The sequence below is a fragment of the Maniola hyperantus genome, chromosome 18 (assembly GCF_902806685.2).
Source record: "Maniola hyperantus chromosome 18, iAphHyp1.2, whole genome shotgun sequence".
In the NCBI taxonomy this organism is placed as follows: domain Eukaryota; kingdom Metazoa; phylum Arthropoda; class Insecta; order Lepidoptera; family Nymphalidae; genus Maniola; species Maniola hyperantus.
This window is the reverse complement of record NC_048553.1, coordinates 5,810,628-5,832,063: the sequence shown is the minus strand read 5'-3', so window position 1 is coordinate 5,832,063 and position 21,436 is coordinate 5,810,628. Positions and strand designations below refer to the sequence as shown.

At 37.4% G+C, this 21,436-nt stretch overlaps 4 protein-coding genes across 7 annotated transcripts in view; 3 read left to right on the top strand and 1 right to left on the bottom strand.

The window, feature by feature from the left end:
* LOC117990926 (uncharacterized) overlaps positions 1–21,436 on the top strand; it is a 32,585-nt gene that overhangs the window by 1,900 nt on the left and 9,249 nt on the right. The window lies entirely within an intron of this gene.
* LOC117990831 (uncharacterized) lies at positions 2,216–6,786 on the top strand. Of its 2 annotated transcripts, none has more exons than XM_069504708.1 (6): positions 2,216–2,313; positions 2,685–2,771; positions 3,745–3,846; positions 4,798–4,915; positions 5,569–5,736; positions 6,605–6,786. In XM_069504708.1, exons 1-6 carry the CDS (start codon positions 2,299–2,301, stop codon positions 6,670–6,672), a joined length of 558 nt encoding a protein of 185 aa, XP_069360809.1. In that variant the 5' UTR covers positions 2,216–2,298; the 3' UTR covers positions 6,673–6,786. The 2 variants fall into 2 exon arrangements, with proteins under 2 accessions (XP_069360809.1, XP_034834216.1); XM_034978325.2 differs by lacking the exon at positions 2,216–2,313 and adding an exon at positions 2,559–2,613.
* Positions 7,783–10,753, top strand: LOC117990830 (NADH dehydrogenase [ubiquinone] 1 alpha subcomplex subunit 11-like). The gene is made up of 6 exons (XM_034978324.2): positions 7,783–7,831; positions 7,966–8,133; positions 8,805–8,908; positions 9,737–9,846; positions 10,198–10,404; positions 10,657–10,753. Exons 2-6 carry the CDS (start codon positions 8,002–8,004, stop codon positions 10,686–10,688), a joined length of 585 nt encoding a protein of 194 aa, XP_034834215.1. The 5' UTR covers positions 7,783–7,831; positions 7,966–8,001; the 3' UTR covers positions 10,689–10,753.
* Max (MYC associated factor X) lies at positions 11,071–20,601 on the bottom strand. 3 transcript variants are annotated; one of them, XM_034978432.2, is made up of 6 exons: positions 20,417–20,601; positions 20,269–20,337; positions 19,616–19,732; positions 18,465–18,588; positions 17,437–17,601; positions 11,071–15,259 (listed from the first exon to the last, which is right to left on the bottom strand). In XM_034978432.2, exons 1-5 carry the CDS (start codon positions 20,456–20,458, stop codon positions 17,438–17,440), a joined length of 516 nt encoding a protein of 171 aa, XP_034834323.1. In that variant the 5' UTR covers positions 20,459–20,601; the 3' UTR covers positions 11,071–15,259; position 17,437. The 3 variants fall into 3 exon arrangements, with proteins under 3 accessions (XP_034834323.1, XP_069360845.1, XP_034834324.1); XM_069504744.1 differs by having other exon boundaries at positions 11,071–14,088; XM_034978433.2 differs by having other exon boundaries at positions 11,071–17,601; positions 19,622–19,732.

The following is a 21,436-nucleotide window of genomic DNA, read 5'->3' as shown; positions in this document are numbered from 1 at the left end:
ACTTCGAGTCATTGAAGCTTTGAAAATTATATTTGCCTATTTTATCAAATGCAGTTACCTACCTAGCTTTTGTCCTAGGGTTCATCCGCGTGGATTTATAGAAGACTAGCTTATGCCCGCGACTTCGTCCGCGTGGACTACACAAATTTCAAACCCCTATTTCACCCCCTTAGGGGTTGAATTTTAACTTAACGGATGCCTACGTCATAATAGCTATCTGTACCCGTAGTACAAGATTTTACGTCTCACCAAACCAAACCAAATTCGAGAGTCGAAATACTTCCGCGTTACAGTAAACTGGATCTTAAGTGCCTTGTTTAAAGCTCAAGATTGTCTACACTTCTACAGCCAGCGCTCCAAGCGGAAACATTGCGAAATTAAAATCAGTGGCATTGAATATTTGACTTCAATTCAAGGCTGTTTAGGTCCATTTTACTGTAACGCGGAAGTATTTCGACTCTCGAATTTGATTTCGTTTGGTGAGACGTAAAATCTTGTACTACGGGTACAGCATGACAATTTCCAGCTCGATCCGTCCAGTAGTTTGAGCTGTGCGTTGATAGATCAGTCAGACAGTCACCTTTTCCTTTCATATATTTAGATTCTGAAAAATAAAATCTTGTAGCAACTCTTTGTGTTCCCGAGATAAGAAGTATCCTACATCCATCTCTAAGGTGCAGTCTGCACGCTGCAGGTATCACAAAAATAATCAGGAACTCAAATAATATCAACGAATTTGATAGACAGACAGTCTATCAAACTAAGTAGGTACTAAAAACTATTTGTATCTCATACCTTGAACCTAGCTCAAGGTAGGGTGCAAGCTTCTTCCTCTCTTAACGAGCAAACATTCGATCAAAGAAAACAACTTCTCTATTGGTAGCTGTAGGTACATCTCGTATAAATCAAGCCATATCCCCTATTATTTATGGAAAACGAGAATGGAAAAATATTCAATAAATTATTTTCAATGTGCAAAATTTTCGTTGAGTCTTCATAGCTTCATACTATTAGGTAAGTAAATATTTTGTTGTATGTATGCATATATACTCCAACCAGGCCTTAACCAGGCACAATCGATGTGACAACCAACGCTTTTTGATGTGACAACCGCAAGTTTCGTTACAAAAGCGTTACAAAAACTGCGAAAATTCTTTGTCGCAGTGATTGTGCTCGGGCTGCTGAAAGTTTAATAGTATGAATAAAATTATTATTATTACTTATTAAAATACTAGCTGATGCCCGCGACTTCATCTGCGTGGATTTAGGTTTTAAAAATCGCATGGGAACTCTTTGATGTTCCGGGATAAAAGTAGCTTACGTCACTTACCTACCCATGCAAAAAACACGTCAATCGGTTGCCACGTTGCGACGTGATTGAAGGACAAACCAACAAACAAAAACACTTTTGCTTTTATAATATGGGTATTGGGTAGGTACTGATTTCAAGTAAAATCAAAATAGATCCGTAGTTAATTTGGTGTGGAGGGAGCCTTCGGCCGCGGGTAGTTCCCCGCAAAGCCGTGGCGCCAAGCGATTTAGCTTTTCTAGTAGACCCTGCCCTGCCGCGTATAAACCAGAGGTATATATAGGTTTAATGAAACTGCCATACTACTTCCAAGATTGCCCGTTGCTATCTTCTGCATCATCACTTACCACCAGTTGAGATCGTAGTCACGTGCTAACTTACCTATATTAGAATTTAAAAAATCCCAAACGCTCCGGATACCTACCTGTACGCGACAGGTTGAGGTTGCAATCGGGGTATTGGGCGGGGGGAAGCCCCTACACCCGCACGTCACCCGCTGTCCCGCACCGAGTTAGCGCGGGGGCTGTGCGGATGTGCGGGGCGTGTCCACCCTGATTGCCATCTAATTAAATAAGTACCTACTTACATGGTACCTACTCTACTTATTAGCAAAAGGTAGGTATATTTTTTGAAGCGAACCGGTCTCAAGATCTATTTTACAACGTTGTTAAACCATTTCTTTGTTTTAATAAGACTCAGGTAAAAAATAAAGTCCTTACAACACTAATCCTTACAACCCTATGGGTGGGGGGAAGGTACCAGGCTCAACTTAGATTTATTCATCTAGTATATTACTTGAGTTTTGTCAAACCAGTTGTATTAAAATGTGCTCCAGCCCGTTAAATATTGAACCCTCCAATTAATTACATTTTATTAGTTAAAAATTAAAAAGTATAATAAGCACATAATATTTACAGAGGAGAAATGTTGTTTATATTTACGTGTGTCTTTTTGAGCTGTTTGTGTAGAAAGTTCTTAATTTTCAAGTAATGGAATCTGACAGGGTATGTTAAAGATCCTATAAAGTCTTTTCGGGATTTTAGATATCAATGGCTGAAGGAGGGTAAGGTCTATAACGGGGTTTGAACCGTCGACCTTTCGGTTTTCAGTCCACTCCTTTACCGGTTGAGCTATTCAGGCTTCGAATCATTGACATACCTACCTGACTATAAGTATTATTACGAGTATGTTACATTACCTCATAATAGTAAGTAGGTACATACCTAGTACTTCTATAATTATGTACTATAGATAGTTATCTAAATTAATAAGTGTCTTACTGCTGGGCAATATGAACTATGAAGGTAATAAATATTAAATACCTACCTAAATAAATTATCATACTATTTTCTAATTTCTACCCCTTTTTGTATAGACACCAAGTCCAAGCGAAGTCTCCGACGACGCTACATACAGAAGACGTGGACGGCCTATTGGAAAAAATCGAGTTCCTCTTTCACTTGTAAGTTACCTTACCTGAACTTAATGCTAAGTGTCCATTTAGTTCTCTCCAGTAATGTGTGTTCTAAGCAACTAAATATCCCTTGCTTTAACGTTGAAGGAAAATATTGTGAGGACACCTGCATACCTGAGAGATCTCCATGATATTCTAAAAGGTGTGTGAAGTCAGCCAATCTGCACTGGGCCAGCGTTTCGGACTATGGCCTAAACCCTTCTCATTTTGAGAGGAGACCGTCGCTCATTATAGTGAGCTGGCGTTTGGTTCTTCTTCTCCTTTTTTCTTCTTTGGAACTGTAAAGATAGGTACCTACCTACTTGAATTCCCTGTGACCTGTCCGACCGGTCTCTCCATTCTCCGATCCATTGCGATCGTCAACAATTTTAAAGTTCCGTGCCAATACTTGTGGCCAACAGGTAGGTACTGCAGCAGAACTTTCCTGAGCGGAATTAAAGTAGCTTACGCAATCCTCAAGGTGTACAATGTGTTTCCACTTTCCATAGGTGGATGCTACGTTTATGCATTAGAGCATTAGCAGTTTACGTGCATCGGAGTCTCAGATCAGACTCAGTCAGACTCGATGGGTTAATCAAGATGATGATGATGATATTTAAAAAAAAAACCCTGGCTGAGTTTGTTGTGGGCTCTTCTCAGACAGTGGCGTGCAGCTCATAGAGGCATAAAAGCACTGCTTACCCAAGAAATAGTTACCCTAGTTGAAATAGCTTAATGCTCAATGTAAGTAGGTACCTTCCTAACTACTGCTTACCCTGGCTTTGTACCCTGTGCACGCCACTGTTCTCAGACCTGGGCGCGTTTGAAACCCTTGTAGCTGTAGTTTTAACTTCGCGTAAAAATTATCACCATTATATCATCTTACAAATCCAACAACCAACCATCAAAAAGTGTAAATTATTATCCATTTTGAATAAAATATTTGACTTTGACTTTGAATTACATATATTATTATTTATAGAATGAACGGAGAGCAAGAAATGCTCAGTATGAAAGAGAAAGGCGCTACGAAACATCGGAAGCCATGGCGGAGTTAGCTGATGCAGCGAAATGTGACCCTACTGTGAGTATCTACCTTTTGATACCTAAGGTACTTCACTTTGGCATATTTTAACTTAGCAACGAGGTTTTTGTGCTTATTCTAAAGCCGTATCAGTATAAAGTCTGCCTGTCTGGAGTACCTACTTCCCGTTGACCTAGAACATGGAATTTGGCAGGTAGGTTTTATAGCACAAAAAAAGCATATTACACAATTGAAGATTATCTAAATGATAAAAGAGCGTGGATTTGACCTGCAGCTCGTTCCAGCAACGCACAAGTCTACAAATACTTTTTTATACATGGCATAATCTTGTACCTATATCAAATATTTGAATAGAGCAACCGCCGAGTTTCTTGCTGGTTCTTCTCGGTAGGAAAGGCATTCCGAACCAGTGGTAGATGCATCCGACTATTCGAAAGTACTTGTAAAAGTTTATTTGAATAAAAAAGATTTTTATTTTTATTTTATTTTTTAAAGGAAAAAATCCGAAAACCATGAATTTCTTGTACGATGGTACGGAACGCTTCATGTGCGAGTCCGACTCGCACTTGACTGGTATTTTGAATTACAGGATAGGCTTGCGCTTGCCTTAAGGAAAGCAATGATGAGGCCTAAGTTGAAGCGCGCTTACATATAAGATGCCTATCCACTCTTGTCTTGTAGGTAGGTGTACCTACTCAAGTTAAAGGTAGAAGGAAATACGAACGCCAGAAGGGCATTCGAAACCTTAGCGTTTCGTATTAGAAACAAACGATGTGCATGAACGCTTTGTTGAGAGTAGTTTGTATCATGTATGTACTATGTTGAGTTGAGCGTAGTATGTATGAAGAGTCTTAAGGACGTCAACGCTCACGGTTTCCGCTTTTCTGTGGAACAATATTGTGGAGTTCCAGGCATGCGACATCGTGACCATGTTGTAAACTGAACAATTTCGCCTGAGTTTGGATGTCTTTGATACGATACCATTTTCAGCTTAGCAACTCTGACTTACTGGCTACGGTAATTAATCAACTTAAGAGGGCCGCTGAAGTCGACTCGTCAAGAGAAATCGAAGAACTGAAACGGACTAACGAAAAATTAACACGGCAAGGTAGGTACCTATAGGCTTGACTTACAGTGATCGCAAAACTAGTAGTCTATGACGGTTTGCGCAGGTTAGACTAAAAAGCACAAGCTATATAGTATCCACTAGACACCATCATCATCATGATTAACCCATCGCCGCGCTGGCTCACTACAAAGCACGGGTCTCCTCTCAGAGTGGGAAGGGTTTTGACCATAGTCTACCACGTTGACCAAGGGCGGATTGGAAGACTTCACACACCTTTGAGAACATTATGGAGAACTCTCAGACATGCAGGTTTCCTCACGATGTTTTCCTTCACCGTCAAAGTAAGTGACATTTAATTACTTAAAACGCATATAACTCCGAAAAGTTAGAGGTACGTGCCCGGGATCGAGCCCCCGACCTCCGATTAGAAGGCGGGTGTCCCAACCACTAGGCTATCACACATAGGCTTAGATATGACTGTGTTCAATTTACCATTGATCTAAGAAAAATTCACTACAGTTATGTTGTACGAGGATAGAATATCGAACATCTCGAACATTTATCGAGGATCGAACAGTGGCTGTGGGCAACCTGTTTAAAAATGGCATGAATTTTAAATAAACTTTGTACTTACTTAATAAGTTCATAGGATTAACATAGCTAAATGATGATAATTTCATGATATATTTCAGTTGAAGCTTTAGAACAACGTCTGTCGAATTGGGAAGACAATCAATATAGTCTTGAAAACGATCAAAAACACGCTACGGGCGGCAAAAGAAAAGGAAAATCTAGTAAAAGTGACAAATCCACCAAAGTCTTGAAATCAAAGGCGGAAAGTCCTTTGACAAGTGAAACAGGTAAATAAAATCAAAGATAACCTAGCAGATTTTACTTTTAAAAAAAAAATTACATCGGCAAGAGATTCGTACGTATCCATATCCATAGGTACTTATATTATAAGTGCGAAAGTGTGTCTGTCTGTCTGCTAACTTTCACGGCCCAACAGTTTAACCGATTTTGATGAAATTTGGTACAGAGTTAGCTTACGTCCCGGGGAAAGAACTATCTACGTACGTAGAACGGGCTACTTTTTATCCTGGAAAATCAAAGAGTTCCTACGAGATTTTTAAAAACCTAAATCCACGCGGACGAAGTCGCGGGCATCATCTAGTTATAATTATTTATATATAGAAATAAAATAAATCATTTTTATTCAATAAGGCAGAAAGGGCCAAGAGGCGCAAATATGATAATATAGAAAATAGTTTCATATTTGTGCCTTTTGGGGTGGAGACCATGGGTTCGTGGGGTGAGGATGCTAGACCCTTTTTTAAGGACCTTTCATCCCGGGACCGGAGGGCTGGCAGTTACCTCGGTCAGCATATTAGTCTGGCCATTCAACGAGGTAACGCTGCCAGCGTTCTGGGCACCCTGCCTCGTTGCGGTGGTTTAGATGATATTTTCGATCTGTAATTTTTACGTTCAATTGTTTAGATAAGTAAAGTAAATTCTCTGTTACAATAATAGATTTCTTTATTCAATTAAACTTTTACAAGTAATTTTGAATCCTGAAATACATCTACCACTGGTTCAGAATAACTTTCCCACCGAGAAGAACCAGCAAGAAACTCGGCGGTTACCTACTCTTTTTAAAGATTTGATATATACAATATTATAATATGTGTTCAATACAATTTTTTAAAGATCGGTTTGCTTTTTTTTCAGACTGCAATGTGAAATTTTCATATGACGATGATGACGACGAAGAGTCACAAAATTTAGGTATAAGCTAGGTAATAGATTGTATTAGTCCAGTTTGAATGCAATATTAGTAAATAGTACTTATCTACCTATTGAATATACCTTCCTACCATGGTTGTAATAAAATATAGCCTTCCTGAACAATAAAGATTGCATATAGGTAGGTAGATAAGGGTTAATTAAGTATTGAGAGTTACAAAATTTATACATAACAAGTGCCTAAAGACTGTGATTTAAAAAGATTAGGCATTGTAATGTGACTTTACTTTTATTAAAATAAATAATTATTGAATAGATACCTACTGCATTTTTAATTTTTTCATCTTACTGTTTTGAGGACATATTAGTTAATACGATTATGGTATGGATTTTCTACTATTCCAAATTAAAATAAAAGAAAAAACCAGCCAAGTGCGAGTCAGACTCGCGCACCGAGGGTTCCGTACTCGGGTATTTTTTTCGACATTTTGCACGATAAATGAAAAACCATTAAGCATAAAAATAAATAAAAATCTGTTTTAGAATGTAGGTACTATAGTTATCTTACTCTGAAAATTGAAAATACTAGTTATTGGTTCATGAACACAGTTTAATTTTTTTTACGATGTAACCACAAATTCACGTTTTTTAGATTGTTTCCCTTATATGTGCTATAAGACCTACCTACCTGCCAAATTTCATGATTCTAGGCAATATTCTAGGTCAACGGGAAGTACCCTATAAGTTTCTTGACAGACAGACAGACAGACAACAAAGCATCAAAGTGATCGGGAGTGACAAAGTGTGCGGGTTCCTTTTTTCCTTTTGAGGTACGGAACCCTCAAAAATAGATATCTACAGAAGGTAATCAAAGAGCAGACTATTTCTTTACAGTCCATTCCAGCCATAGATCCTTTAGCGATTTTTGCATTATAATTCGACCACTGACCTCTACTAATAGGTTCAAGTAGGTACGCTGGACCTGCGATTGCCAACATGTCTTTGAAACAACTTGATTTTCGCCATTTTCACACTGATAGCAGCAGTGACTGTCATGTGAGGAACTGAATGTTAGTGATGAGATAATCTTTTGTAGTTACATGGTGTCAACACGAAGAACATTTAACGCAAAGTGTCAATTTGAACTCAATAATAACTAACATAAAAAATAACTGCCATATTTTTATGTGGAACACCTCTTCCAGCGTATTTGTAGGTATATGGTAGGTATACCATAGCATAATATAATATGCTATGCCCATTTCAGTTGTTTTTAGTTTTTACAGTCAACAATTAACATCACTAACGTCATTTTTATGAATACCTAAAGCTGCTCATGCTTTCAGATTTGTTTTAATTTTGTTCGATAATACATATAAATAATGCCGTGGAAAGGCAAAGAAAATATACCCCCTACGAAGTCGTGTGGTTGCCTAGAAACCGCAAAACGTCCGAATCTACTTAATTATTATAAATACTATGATACTCCGGACGGATGCGATGTTTTTAAAAAGGTAGGTAATAAGTACCTACTTATTTATTACAAGTTTTGAATACAAAAATTCCATTGAATTACTATTAAAAAAGATAATCTATTATCGGTATACATCGATGATTATCGGTGCGCAGCTTTGGCCCCCACTGGGTGGACAGACGACATCAAACGAGTCGCAGGGAGCCACTGGATTCAGGCGACGCAAGACCATGGCTTGTGGAAGTCCCTACAAGAGACCTTTGTCCAGCAGTTAACGTCTATCGGCTGACAATGGTGATGATGATATAGACTTTAAATAACGTCTAAAGGCTCGTTCCCACGGCAATGTCTTGTTCTCTAAGAGGATCGGTTTTTTGCAGGATCCCGTTTAGTGCTAGAAATGTGCATTGTGCATCCTATGTGCAGGATCCAAAATAAATAGGTAGAATTATTTTTTATTCAATTAAACTTTTACAAGTACTTTTGAATCGTCAAATGCATCTGCCACTGGTGCTTGTATGAAAGTTCTTGCTATACTTAAACCGTTTCTGCACAACCTTGCCATTTCCACAAGGGACAATGACGGGTCGTTGACCTGGGGAAACGCCTAAAAAGCTTACGCATTTTGACCAAAGCGACTTGGTTATAAAATAAATAGACTCATAGGAAGTTTCATCTAAATATTATAATAATACCTACTCGTTGTTCTAGGTTCTCGTTACTTCACGGTATGGAGCCATGGCAGGCTTATTATTGTCCACCTATGATGTTTTAATGTATTCACATGCTATTGGTTTTGGGCCAATAATGAGACGGTATGCATTCAAATGAAAGTCATCGAAGCGTTTCCCAGCGTCATTTGTTAAAACATCGTTCCAATTTAAACTTAATAGTCCGTGACAGGTTGAGATGACAATCGGGGTATGAGGTGGGGGGATGCCCTCCCACCCACCACCCGCGCTCGCCCGCACGTGGTAAGCGCGGCGAATGTATGTGTGTGCGAGGCGTTCCCTCCCCGTTTGTCATTGCAACCTGTCACGTACTTTAGGTGTTAGGTACTTACCTACATTGATTTTATAGTACTTACCTAATGGTAAATTATTTCTAAGAATTCTAATCAATTTTTAAGAATCTGACACATTTAAGATACCTTATCATTATACCTACCCCTACCAGCGTCCCTAGCGTCTAGCGTAGGTCTTAAAAATAATAAGAGGCCCCACGTTCGATTCCCGGCAGGACCCTGGGCGTCAATTGACCCTGAACTGGTCTGGTGGGAGTCTCTGGCCGTGGTTAGTTACCACGCTACCGGCACATGTCGCCAAGAGATGAAGCGATTCCGGTACAATGCCCCGTAGAAACTATAAACCGATAAGGAGTTTGGGTTTATTAAAAACTGCCATAACCCCTTACAGGTTAGCCCGCTTCCATCTTGATTCATGCATCATTTACTATCTGAGGAATTCCAATCAATGGCTTGTCATCTAAATACTTATATACCTACCTAAAAGAAAAAAATCTGCTTTACTAAGTAACTCATCAACGAATGCCCAACCACCCTTAGATCCCTTTACAATGTAGACAAGGCCGGAATTTTTAAAATTCGCGGTCACCTATTCAATTCAAAAATAATCTTTTTCAAGTTACGCCTATCACACGATACCTCTGACGCTGATGGGTGCCACTTTTGCCGGAGTGACCAATACTGTGCTGCGTATGCGTGAGGAGGATGATTTGTTGAACTACTTCATAGGTGGGTACTACTTAATAGCAATTAATTTTATTTATACTACTACTCCTCATCACTCATCATCATCTCAAGCCATCGCCAGTCACCTTCGGAGCACGAGTCAAGTATCAGAATGATTAGCTAGCCAAGTGCGAATTGGCAGACTTCACAAACCTTTGAGAACATTAGATATACAGAGCTCTGGCTGGCTGGTTACCTCACGCTTTTGTTCTTTACCTTATACCCATTAGGTACAATCATATTGAAAAAAAAGTGCGCTTTGCGCTCGAAATACTTAACAAAAAAGCTGACTGCAAAAATTTGCAGAAGCTACTTGCCAGTGGGCGCCTTAAAATTATTATTTTCATGTTATAGGCGGTTTTGCATGTGGACCAATCCTTAGATTCTACTTAGGCACAAACCACGCTGTTTTACTGGGAGGACTTGCCCTGGGTATAATAGCCATGATCAAGAAGGACTCAGTAGATTCTGGCTACGAACTGTTTCCTCATCTGCCGACTCATATGCGGAGTGTGCGAAAATGGAGGGCGGATTATACTTATGTACCAGATCCGAAAGATAGTAAGCATGTTATTCTACCTATTTTGTACTTATGTAACTTGTAAGTACCTCTATATTTTGTTTTTACCAAGAGGTCGTGGATACTTGTACCTTCGAAGTTTAAATCCTCCCATACTAAATACCTAATAGTCATTTGTGGGAATGCTTAATTGCTTATAATTAATATTTTATTAAGTTTTTATAGAAGTTTTAAAATGTTGAGTAAGCTTATAAAATCTTTATAAAAATTATATATTTTTTTGTCTTTTTCAGAATTAATCCACACATGCGGCGTTGACAAATGAACAGTAAAAATATTATAAAGACGTCATGCTAAAATTGTTACCTAAATAAAAATATTCATTTAACCTCTATTCATTATTATTAATTGATATCAAGAAAAACGCCGCACCACTCCACTCTGCCTCTGTGCGTGTGCGCCTTAGTGTGCGATCACCTTCACAGATGATCACATTAGCTAATATTATTATCTCAATGTGGCTAATTCCATTGTACACAATCTCTAAACTAAACTAAAATATCACGTCTAAATCTATTGCTATCCCTTTCATAATGTTGCTTGCGGAAAAGGAAAGCACTAGATTTAGACCTGTTAATTTAGTTTAGTTTAGAGATTGTGTACTAGAGAATCGGCCCCAATGTAAGAGTAAAATAAAACAAATAAAATAACAAGAGTATTTTATATTACATCTTAACCTGCCATTTAGTCTTCAAGAACTGAACAATAGGTAAGTGATTGAAACAACAATATTTTTACAAATACGACTTTTGCAGGCTTAAACAGAGTTCAGACGATCAATAAATATGTCGTGACCATGCCAAATTATTATTTATAGTGATAAGTGCGCGCAAAACAAGTAATCCAATATGAACACGAGGCGTATGGCTGCGCATTGTACAAAAAAATCTTAGCCGGTATTAAATCCTTAGTCTATGACCTGCGCAAACTGTCATATTGCAACTTCAGATTGGACTATTTATTATGCGCGCACTATATTGCAATTAAAGCGCAGCGCACACCTAGAGAGTGGAGTGAAGCGGAGGAGCAGCTTCTGTTTTGGTAACTTAAACTCAGCTTTATTTTGACATTGGTATACTTAATGAAAACAAAACGTGAACATTGTAAGGGCACCGCGCTATGACGCTTTGAGTCGTATCCGCAATACAACATAAAAAGCAAGTTTAAATTGTTATGAAAAGACGCTGCACTTTGGCCCCACTCTACTCTCTAGATGTATATTGCGTCTAAAGGTGCTGATAAGCCAGAGGATTCACTTGTACAAAACAAGAACTTTCGCTGTTTTTCGCCGCTCCTGTTCATTTCACGTGAGCTTTTACCTCTCATGTAAAAACATTATTTTGCAATATTTTTTTAAAGAATATTAGCCATGTTAAATGACTAATATTCCCTTTCCTCTCCAACTAAGCGATAGGCTTGTGCGAGGAGTAGGTACGACAATAGTGCAACGGGCGGGGCTTGAACCGTCGACCTTTCGGTTTTCAGTCCACTTATTTACCGGTTGAGCTATTGAGGCTCAATTTTATAATTGAGGCAAAATTACAAGCGAATGCTCACATTTATTTACATAATAACAACGTTCCAACTTTATTAACGCTATATTGTATTGTATTGCTAATATTGATACCGGTTTTATCAGGATATTAATTATTTATTTTACAACAATATTTATTGACTGTCTGAATCTTGATATGACCAGAAACCCTAAATATACATATATATTTAAAATAAAAACAAAAAGTTGCTATTTACTTCTTAGAAAACAAAATTAATTTCGTCGAAAACAAAATACTGTCCACTGGGACATGTTTCGTCATTCATTGACATAATATTTCTGAACTACAGGAATGTCAACTTGTATTATAAAATAATAAGATGTCCAAGAAGACTAAAATTACTTCAATAACCTAACATTGAATATTCTTACAGCTAACCCGAAAAGTTTTATCAAAAAGGATAAAGAAAAAGTTAAGTTTGCAATTGATAACTTAATATGGTACACAATCATCAAGGTACAGTTTGATACAGTGAAATTGAGCACTACTAAGGTACCTACCATAGGATTAGATACCTACTAGATACTACCTAGTTAGTACCTTAAGTGTGGGCGCTCATTTGTGATCGGCAAAAAGATCAGGTGTGGATCAGCCCTAAATATATCAGTAAATAATACCGGTTAACAAAAAAAGTATTAGGGTTATTTCATAAGAATATTCATCCTTAACCATATAAACGACAATTTATTGCTAGAACAAAATTAAAAGGCAATTTGCTTTAAAACCCAACGAACAGGTTCTTTGGCCATAAAAAAGATCCAAAATATATTGTTTAATCTATATTTATTTTAAAGTGGTAAATACAATTGCCTTGTAACTTATTCTATGGGCCAGACGTTAAGGACTCGTGCACATTTAGGTTGGTGGAACGACATTACATTAAAAACATAAAAAAATATTTTTTAGAAACCTACTCGATAAAAAAACAATTACAATATTAATAAGTAGGTAAGTACTCTTAGCACGAGTATGTACACATCTCGATATTATATTTCGGGTGTCAAAATACTATAATGTCCGAATAAAATTATAAATTATCTTGATTTAAAGCTTCAGCTTCAGCTAAGGGTGCCTCTCAATTGAAGTGGGGCGAAGCCGAGAAGTGTTCAGCGGACCAATCATTGATAGATCACGTGATTGAACAATAATTATTGAGTTACGTAATATTTCAATAATGTGACGGTCTGCTAAAGACTTCTCTGCGCCTCTACCCATTGGTGCAGAGCTGGGTAGCAGAGCGGAGCGAGAAAGTGATGCGGAGCGGAGTTGCGGACTGTATATGTCCATAGACGCAGAGCTAGGAAGCGGAGCGGAGCGAGAAAGTAATGCGGAGCGGAGTTGCGAGCACGCAACGAGTCATTTGAGGTTTAGTTCTACGCAAAATATCCGCTTCCCCGCCCCGCGTTAAAATGTATGAATTTTTAAACTAGTCAGCAAATCCTTGTCCACTGAAACGGAGCGAGAGATTTATACAATTCTATTGCCCTGGTTAATACTGCACAGTGCACAGCTCCGCTCCGCTCCTCTCTTTTCCACACCAGTGGACAGGCAGTCAAACAACGATAACGGATACAACATAAAAAAACAATAGTAAGTAAGTACACAATGTACGAATATAAAACAAGGAGCAAGGATTTTAATGTTACGAGTTTACTACACTCGTCTACATCTGATAGTAATCCATCAACGTTGCAGAGTTTTAGAAACTCATACTAAGATCGAATTTATAAAATTAGATATAAAAAGTACAATTTGTATTTGAGCAGCCAAAAACCTTTTCTTTGTACATAATATTAAAAATCAAACAAACAACAACACATCTTTGTTAAACAATTTGTATATCTAACTAAATAAAAAACATGCGCACCGAGTTGAGAATCTTCCCTTTTTTGGAAGTCGGGTAAAGTTGCTGTACATCATATTATTATTATGTAAAGTTTGTCAAATACTGGCAATTTTAAGCTACTATTTTTAGCTACAAGATTCTGATAGTAGGTCACAGCTAGTAATGCCAGGAAACGGCAAGCCACTGGATTATAGCTCCGGTCACACAACGTGTAACAACCGAGTATTGAGCGCGGCGCACAAAACAGGTCATCCAATCTGGAGCTGGAAAAATGCATGAGTCACTTTTATCCCAGTAAATCAAACCACTGCCACGGTATTTTTGAAGACCCTTAATCCATGCGAACGAAGTCGCGGCCATCAGCTAATTTATAACAAAATAATACGAACAGTTATTATCTTGATCTCAATTATTATACAATTTATACACTTATGCAAACTAACAGATAAGTATTCTGTTTTTGCCTTACACAGCTGGCCATCTAAATGTGCGCCAGCCATTAGCTAGTCACAAAGGACAGGATACTGAAACGTCTCCTGGGCTGAGATCTATAGAGCGCACTTTGACTTTGCAGACTTTGATTGAGTTAAAACGAGACAGATTTATAAGAGAGATATACATCTGTCTCGTTTTAACTCTGTCTTAAGTCTAAGCAAAGTCAAAGTGCGCTCTATAGATTTCACCCTTAGGCTGAGATCTATAGAGCGCACTTTGACTTTGCTCAGACTTAAGATTGAGTTAAAACGAGACAGATTTATATGAGAGATATACATCTGTCTCGTTTTAACTCTGTCTTTAGTCTAAGCAAAGTCAAAGTGCGCTCTATAGATTTCACCCTTAGTCCTTAAGAGTTTCTCAAATATTAAGTGAGTGCTTTAATATTTGCTGTAGGTAGGTATAAAATATTGTCCGTCGACCTTCCAAAGTCAACAGTCGACAAAAAGTCATATAGTTATGAGTGACAGAGACAACGCTCTACAAAGCCGAAATCTCATTCTAAAGGTCGATTTCTTGCAGGCTACTCTATAAGACACCAAATTCAATCACTTAAAATTTAAGATACTCTTAAATTTAACTTAAAATTTAAGATACTCTTAAATTTAACTTAAAATTTAAGATACTCTTAAATTTAACTTAAAATTTAAGATACTTTTAAATTTTAAGAAATGCTTCAGTATACAGCCTAACGGCGGTTACGCACTCATCCGATAAGTGAGAATACGTTCCTTTTTGTTTTGTATGGGAGCTTATGACATATATTATGTCGAAGATAATCGCTGGTATTCTCACGGATGACGGATAGAACTCGGATGACGGATAGAACTCGGATGACGGAAGTGCAGTGCGTAATCGCCGTTAGGGTGCTCATTACATTTCCTAAGTTTCAAATACCCAACCGATCATAACAGATCGTACAGTTCGTATTCCATGTTCCTGATCCTGAATGACATAAAAAAATATATACATACTTAATAGTAACTTCGTACTTGTTATCACAATTAGAAAGTCACTAAGGCATTGTTCACACAAAATGTAAAGTCAACTAACAAATTTTGAAAAAGCTCAGTATAAAACCTAAGTAGTAAGAAATACTTACTGACGTTTCTCGCGGGGGATTTGAAAGCGGCTCCAAATAATTTCATATAATATAGTCCGCGACAGGTCGAGATTGCAATCGGGGGACGCCCCGCAAACCAGTTTACTGAACCATCTATTATAATTGCTGACAAAACCCCATACAAGTCAAAGAAAATTATTTATGTCAAATTACGTTATGTCAAGTTATGATTTATGAATTTATGTCAAATGTTATATTCTATACAGGAGCTACGTTGTTTCTGCGGTATATTATACTAAAAGTACAATAATTCTTCTAAAACCATTAAACTATGTAATACATGCTTAGGTACATTCAATAATTGACAATATATTTGTTGTGAACTCTACCTGAGTATCTATAAAGGGAGTTTGCATTTGGACTGCATCACATCGACAGCAGTACCTACAGTTAAACTGCAATATCACTGTGTAAGCTACAATTTTCCAGTTTTTTTATTTATTTAATTTTTATTAAGTTACAAGTTAGCTCAGACCAGAAATTTAGAAATTATAAAATTCCAAATCCCTGCCAGCAATCCAACCCGGGACCACCCACTAATAAGACCACAGCGCTTACCACTGCGCCAGGGAGGTCGTCAAAAGAGGAGCCAGTTGGCTCTCTTTTGTTTTTATTCAATGACTAGTTTTTGTCTGGAGCTTCGTCTGCATGGTATGTATAATTTATAGCCTATAGCACTAGGGCCATGGGGTCGGCAACTTTTTAAGACGTAAGACGCAAAAGTTTCTCAGATTTTAAAGAGCCACAAAAAAAATTTCAATATTTCTTGTATAATTTTGATTTTCTATTAAGAAACGACTTTAAATACGAAATAATATTTATTTATATAAAAACATATTTTAGCACATAACATATTATTTTAGCTAGTTAAATCAAAGTTATTCAATATTATATATGTAGTTACATCAATGGGATCATTAGCTTTGCATGCCTTTTGAAGTTTGGTTAAATTTGGCCCATAAGTTGTTCTAAGATTCAGGCACGACTCTAGATTTGTATTTGTTAGTTGACTTCTTATTTACCTTTTATTATATTCATGAAAGAGAACGCTTCCTCGCCCGAATAGGTATGTCGACCCGAAGATCTTAATTACTCAAAATTGTGGATATATTGCACGATTTTAAGGGTTTTGAATTTTGATAATAAAATAATTTTTACGTATGTTACTGGAGCGCCGCAACTTTACCGTATATCGAAAGAGCCGCATGCGGCTCGCGACCCGCAGATTGCCGACCCCATGAGGAGATATTATAGCTATCTATTAGTGAAAGAATTTTAGCAATTGGATGACTAGTTTTAGAAATTACCTCCTACTTCCAAATTTGCAAACATTAGCTCTTCATAATATTGGTATAAGCAGTGATGGCCTAGTGGTTAGGACGTCCGCCTTCTAATTGGAGGTTGGGGGTTCAATCCCGGGCACGCACCTCAAACTTTTCGGAATTATGTGCGTTTTAATTAATTAAATATCACTTGCTTTAACGGTAAAGGAAAACATCGTGAGGAAACCTGCATGCCTGAGAGTTCTCCATAATGTTCTCAAAGGTGTGTGAAGTGTACCAATCCGCACATGGCCAGCGTGGTAGACTATGGCCAAAACCCTTCTCACTCTGAGGGGAGACCCGCGCTCTGTAGTGAGCTGGTGATGGGTTGATCATGATGATGATGATGAATATTGGTATAGACACGTTGCCCTTGACTATGATGCCTGGGCTAAGTGACGATGCAGTTGATGGATGTCAGCTAAGTTGGAAGTAGTATGACAGTATTGTTAAGCCCATATACGTAATAGATTTCTATGTGGCATCATACTAGAATGCTAAACCGCTTGGCAGCGCGTCTTTGTGAGTAGGATAGTTTCTAACCAGACTAGATACAATTTAGATGTCATAAATTCTTAAATTACTGTCCAAATGCACTCTCTCTGTATAGACTAAAAAATTACGTATTCAATGCAAAGGAAATGTTCCTATTAGTCACTTAGTCTACATACATTACACATTGACACTGTTTATTTTGAGTTTCTTGACCCTGCGGGTGGTGCCTTCCCCGTCGGAGCTGTCTGTGTCATGTGAACTGCCCTCTGATTTGATTCCTAGTCCCAGTTCATGTGCGTCCATGTAGTTCCCAGTTGCTCTTGCCTTTTCCAGTGCTCGTACTGTAACAATCACAAAAATCCTCACTGTAGTTCACTACTCTTGGGATAATAACGTGGTAGTTTATCTTTCCATATTTTTGTGTATTATTCAAATAACACCCTTAACTCAATGCCTGACTATGCATGTTGAGTCAATCCCAGTATTTTACATACAGAAAACAATACAACGAACATCTAGTCATATTGTGTTGGGTAGTTTTAGTTTATTGATAAATAACGAAAATTTATTTTTACACAAGCCTATGAAAACAAAGTTTAAAACAGTCATGTTTAGGGCATCATCTTAATATATAAAACGAAAAGGTCACTGACTGACTGACGTATCACGTAGGCATCCGCGAAGAACTGATTTTTGAAAATTCAAATAGGGGTTTGAAATTGGTGTAGTCCACGCGGACGCAGTCGCGAGCATAAGCTAGTTATATATATTTTTGTTAAGCTGAATGTAGATATAGATATTCTTTTATTATAGATTTCCAATTTTCCTTAGAAAAACTATCAAATTAATTAAGTAAAATAACAGAATATTTCTGCTCACACAAGTCATCATTTATATTGTGTATTAGTCTATTACATTGGCCAGTTAAATTTAAACGGAGTTTATCTTGCATTGCGCATTGCGTTGTTCAGAAACGCATTGCCTCGAATTATCGGAAAAAAAGCGCTATTGAATAGATAAACCGTCGATAAAAGTACTCAGAAACTGGGCATTAGGTATTTATATTGTGTTTTGTGTACATAATAATAGTACTATAACAGTGAGGTACGCATGCTTTAAACCCTGGTCATGTTGGTATTAGGTTAGAATTTATAATGTATTATATAAAATAAATCAATAAAAATAAATAGTACAATTGACTTACTCTGAGTTTCAAGGATGGTATTTTGCCTTCGTAGGTCATCAATGTCTTGTTGGTGAGCATTATTTTTCCGTCTCATGAACTGTATGTATTCAGCTGCTTTTTTTAAGATTTGTGCACGACTTGCCTTAAATAGAAAAAACATTCATGCTAATTTGGTTGTATACCATCTCCAAACTAAACTAAATTGACAAGTCTATACTTATAATGCTATACTTTTTACAGTAGCCGGCAAGAAATATTGTACATGGATCTTTAGAATGAGATTTTGGCTTTGTAGAATGTTGTCTCTGTCACTCATACCTATGTGACATACCTATGTGATTGTCTCAATGACAGAGACAACACTCTACGAAGGTCGAAACCGTTATCTCTTTCTAAAGGTTGATGTACAAAATTTTCTGCTGCATACTGTACAATGTTTCAACTGGAAAAGGAAAACCGGACCACTACATTTAGACTTGTCAATTTAGATTAGTTTAGAGAGTGTGTAGAACAAAGCACCATTATTTGTACCCGAGATTTTGGTTTTTAAAAATCCATTGGGAACTCTTTGATTTTCCGGGGTAAAAAGTAGCCTATATCACTCTCCAGTTCTTAAACTATGCAAAAAATCACGTCGATCCGTTGCGACGTGATTGAAAGACAAACAAACATACTTTCGCATTTATAATAGGGGTAGTGATACTCTAAGAAAACATCTCAACATCTAAACTTATGTTTGACATGTGCATTGTATAGATTATAGAATAATCTTTTTTAATGTCTGTTTAAATACTACATCTAAAGATTTTAGGGTAAGACACTGGACTGTCTTACCTTAAAATACAAATAGCATAATATATTATAGTATAATTAATAATACATCAATTAAATTAAACTAGTGTTACACCAAGTCTTTTTGTTGTGACTACCACTAGTTTGTTGGCAATAAAGGAAAAATACAGCACAAAAAATTACACAGTCATTTTACCAATAAGTTTGATCGGAAGTAGAATAGAATCCAAAACCTGAACACTCTGATCATCATCAGTCCTAAGAAAAGTCATGGTTTCTTTGATTGGGAATAAGAATATTATGGACTTGGAGGGAAGATTAATTATTACTATACGCAATATTATAGGTTAGTTAAAATGTATGTAAAAATAACTAACACATACAACTTTTTCCCCTTGTAGGGCGGGTACTGCATCTCGCAATGAAGTAAAACTATCTTTTATGTGATCTCTCCTTTTCCTTTCTAAAGCATTATGATGAGCTCGTTTTTCAGCCTGTAATTTTAACATAAAATTATCATATACGTATAACAATATTTTGCTTAAGACAAATAAAAAATTACAGTGCATATACACCTCAAAAGCATGACAAAATGTATATATATATGCCAAGTAAGGGCCACATTATCTAATAACTATAGTTATACAATGGTATGATAAATACCATGAAGTACATAGACAAACCCAAATGTATACCTATTTTAAGACCAATAACTCTTTTTTCACATCTAATTATAATTTGTATTATTATTTCTGAAAAATGAATCCTATTTAAGAAGCATTACATTTGAGTTTGACAATAATCACCACATATTGTTTGATATGATAATCAATATGTTTATTCTAGATAAAACATTACTTACCTGCCTATATACACACACAAATTGATTTATCAACCGTGTTCACGGTTCAATAAACACGGTATGGCTTGTAGACTATTCAATAATCAAAGCAAAAGCAGTTTAAGTAAATGGATAAAACAAAAAATTGCGAGGGAATGTCGCAAGTCGTTAGAACGATAATATTATCACCTGAGAATAATATCCACTTCCTCCCAAGCTACTCCTGGCGTGTGGTCTAGAATCAGAGTCGTTCTCGGCCTGGAAATTACATAGAGATGAAGCGAATACAATATAAGCGATGTGGTCAAACGTGAGGCCAAACAGGGCAAACACCTACATCACTTTCAATATCAATGTCGCGATCATCGTCGCTCATCATCTCGAGGGTTTTCTATTGAACTTACGATAGCAAACAAGTACACAAATTCATGGATAAGATGATTACACACGTTTTAACTAAATATTTTGCTTGTTTTGTTAGTTATTGTATCGCACTTAGCACAAAAGAACGCGTGACAGCAAATGAAATGTCAAATGACAATTTCACAAATGTCAGAATGACATTAGGCAGGAATAAACATTAACATGCTATTTTTTTTTTAATACAATAAAACTTAAGGCTAGCCTTATCTAATTACTATATAAATCATGACCGCGTGGAATGGTGCCAAGAATACTGGCTGCATTTCCGCGCTGGACAGCCAGGCTGATCCGCTGCGCAAAAAATGAGCCAGCCCTTCTGTCACCAGTTGAGGCTATTAATCGCGGTGAAATGTCTCGTAAAAAATTTTTAGCACTAAGACTCCATGGCCCCAGGGTCTCCACGGCAAACGGCACAAAAATGTAACTCTCTATAAGAGAGGCATACTTGCGCCGCTTGCCGTTTTCAGCTGTTTCTGCTGCGGCTCCCGGTCTTGATGCTGTCTTCCTGATATGACACGGGGCCAATGTGTCAACGCAAGTTGCGTCCCACATTAGCGCCCGTCCCCGTTCCCAGGGAACCAGCGTCAATCCATCAGGTCTCTTGCCATCATCCCGACTAATCCCTGCCGGCTCAATGAGCGCAGGAATATTTATGGTGGCAAGAGCTCTTTTAATTGTATCGTTAAGAGAGCCATGCCTAAACAGCCTACCGGAGCTCCTTTGGCAAGAGAGTCCGTGGATTCCAAATTTATCAACCTCTTTTCCACACGGACATCTGTGCTGATGGCACAGTGGTGTTCCCAATCTGAGACCTAGAGCCACACGAAAACTTTCGTTATCTAAAAGTGTGCCGAGATTTTTTGATGGCAAGGCATGCAGCCAATACCCAGATTCCTTTTCGGATAATGCTAGAAGCCTGGCACGATCTCTGTCA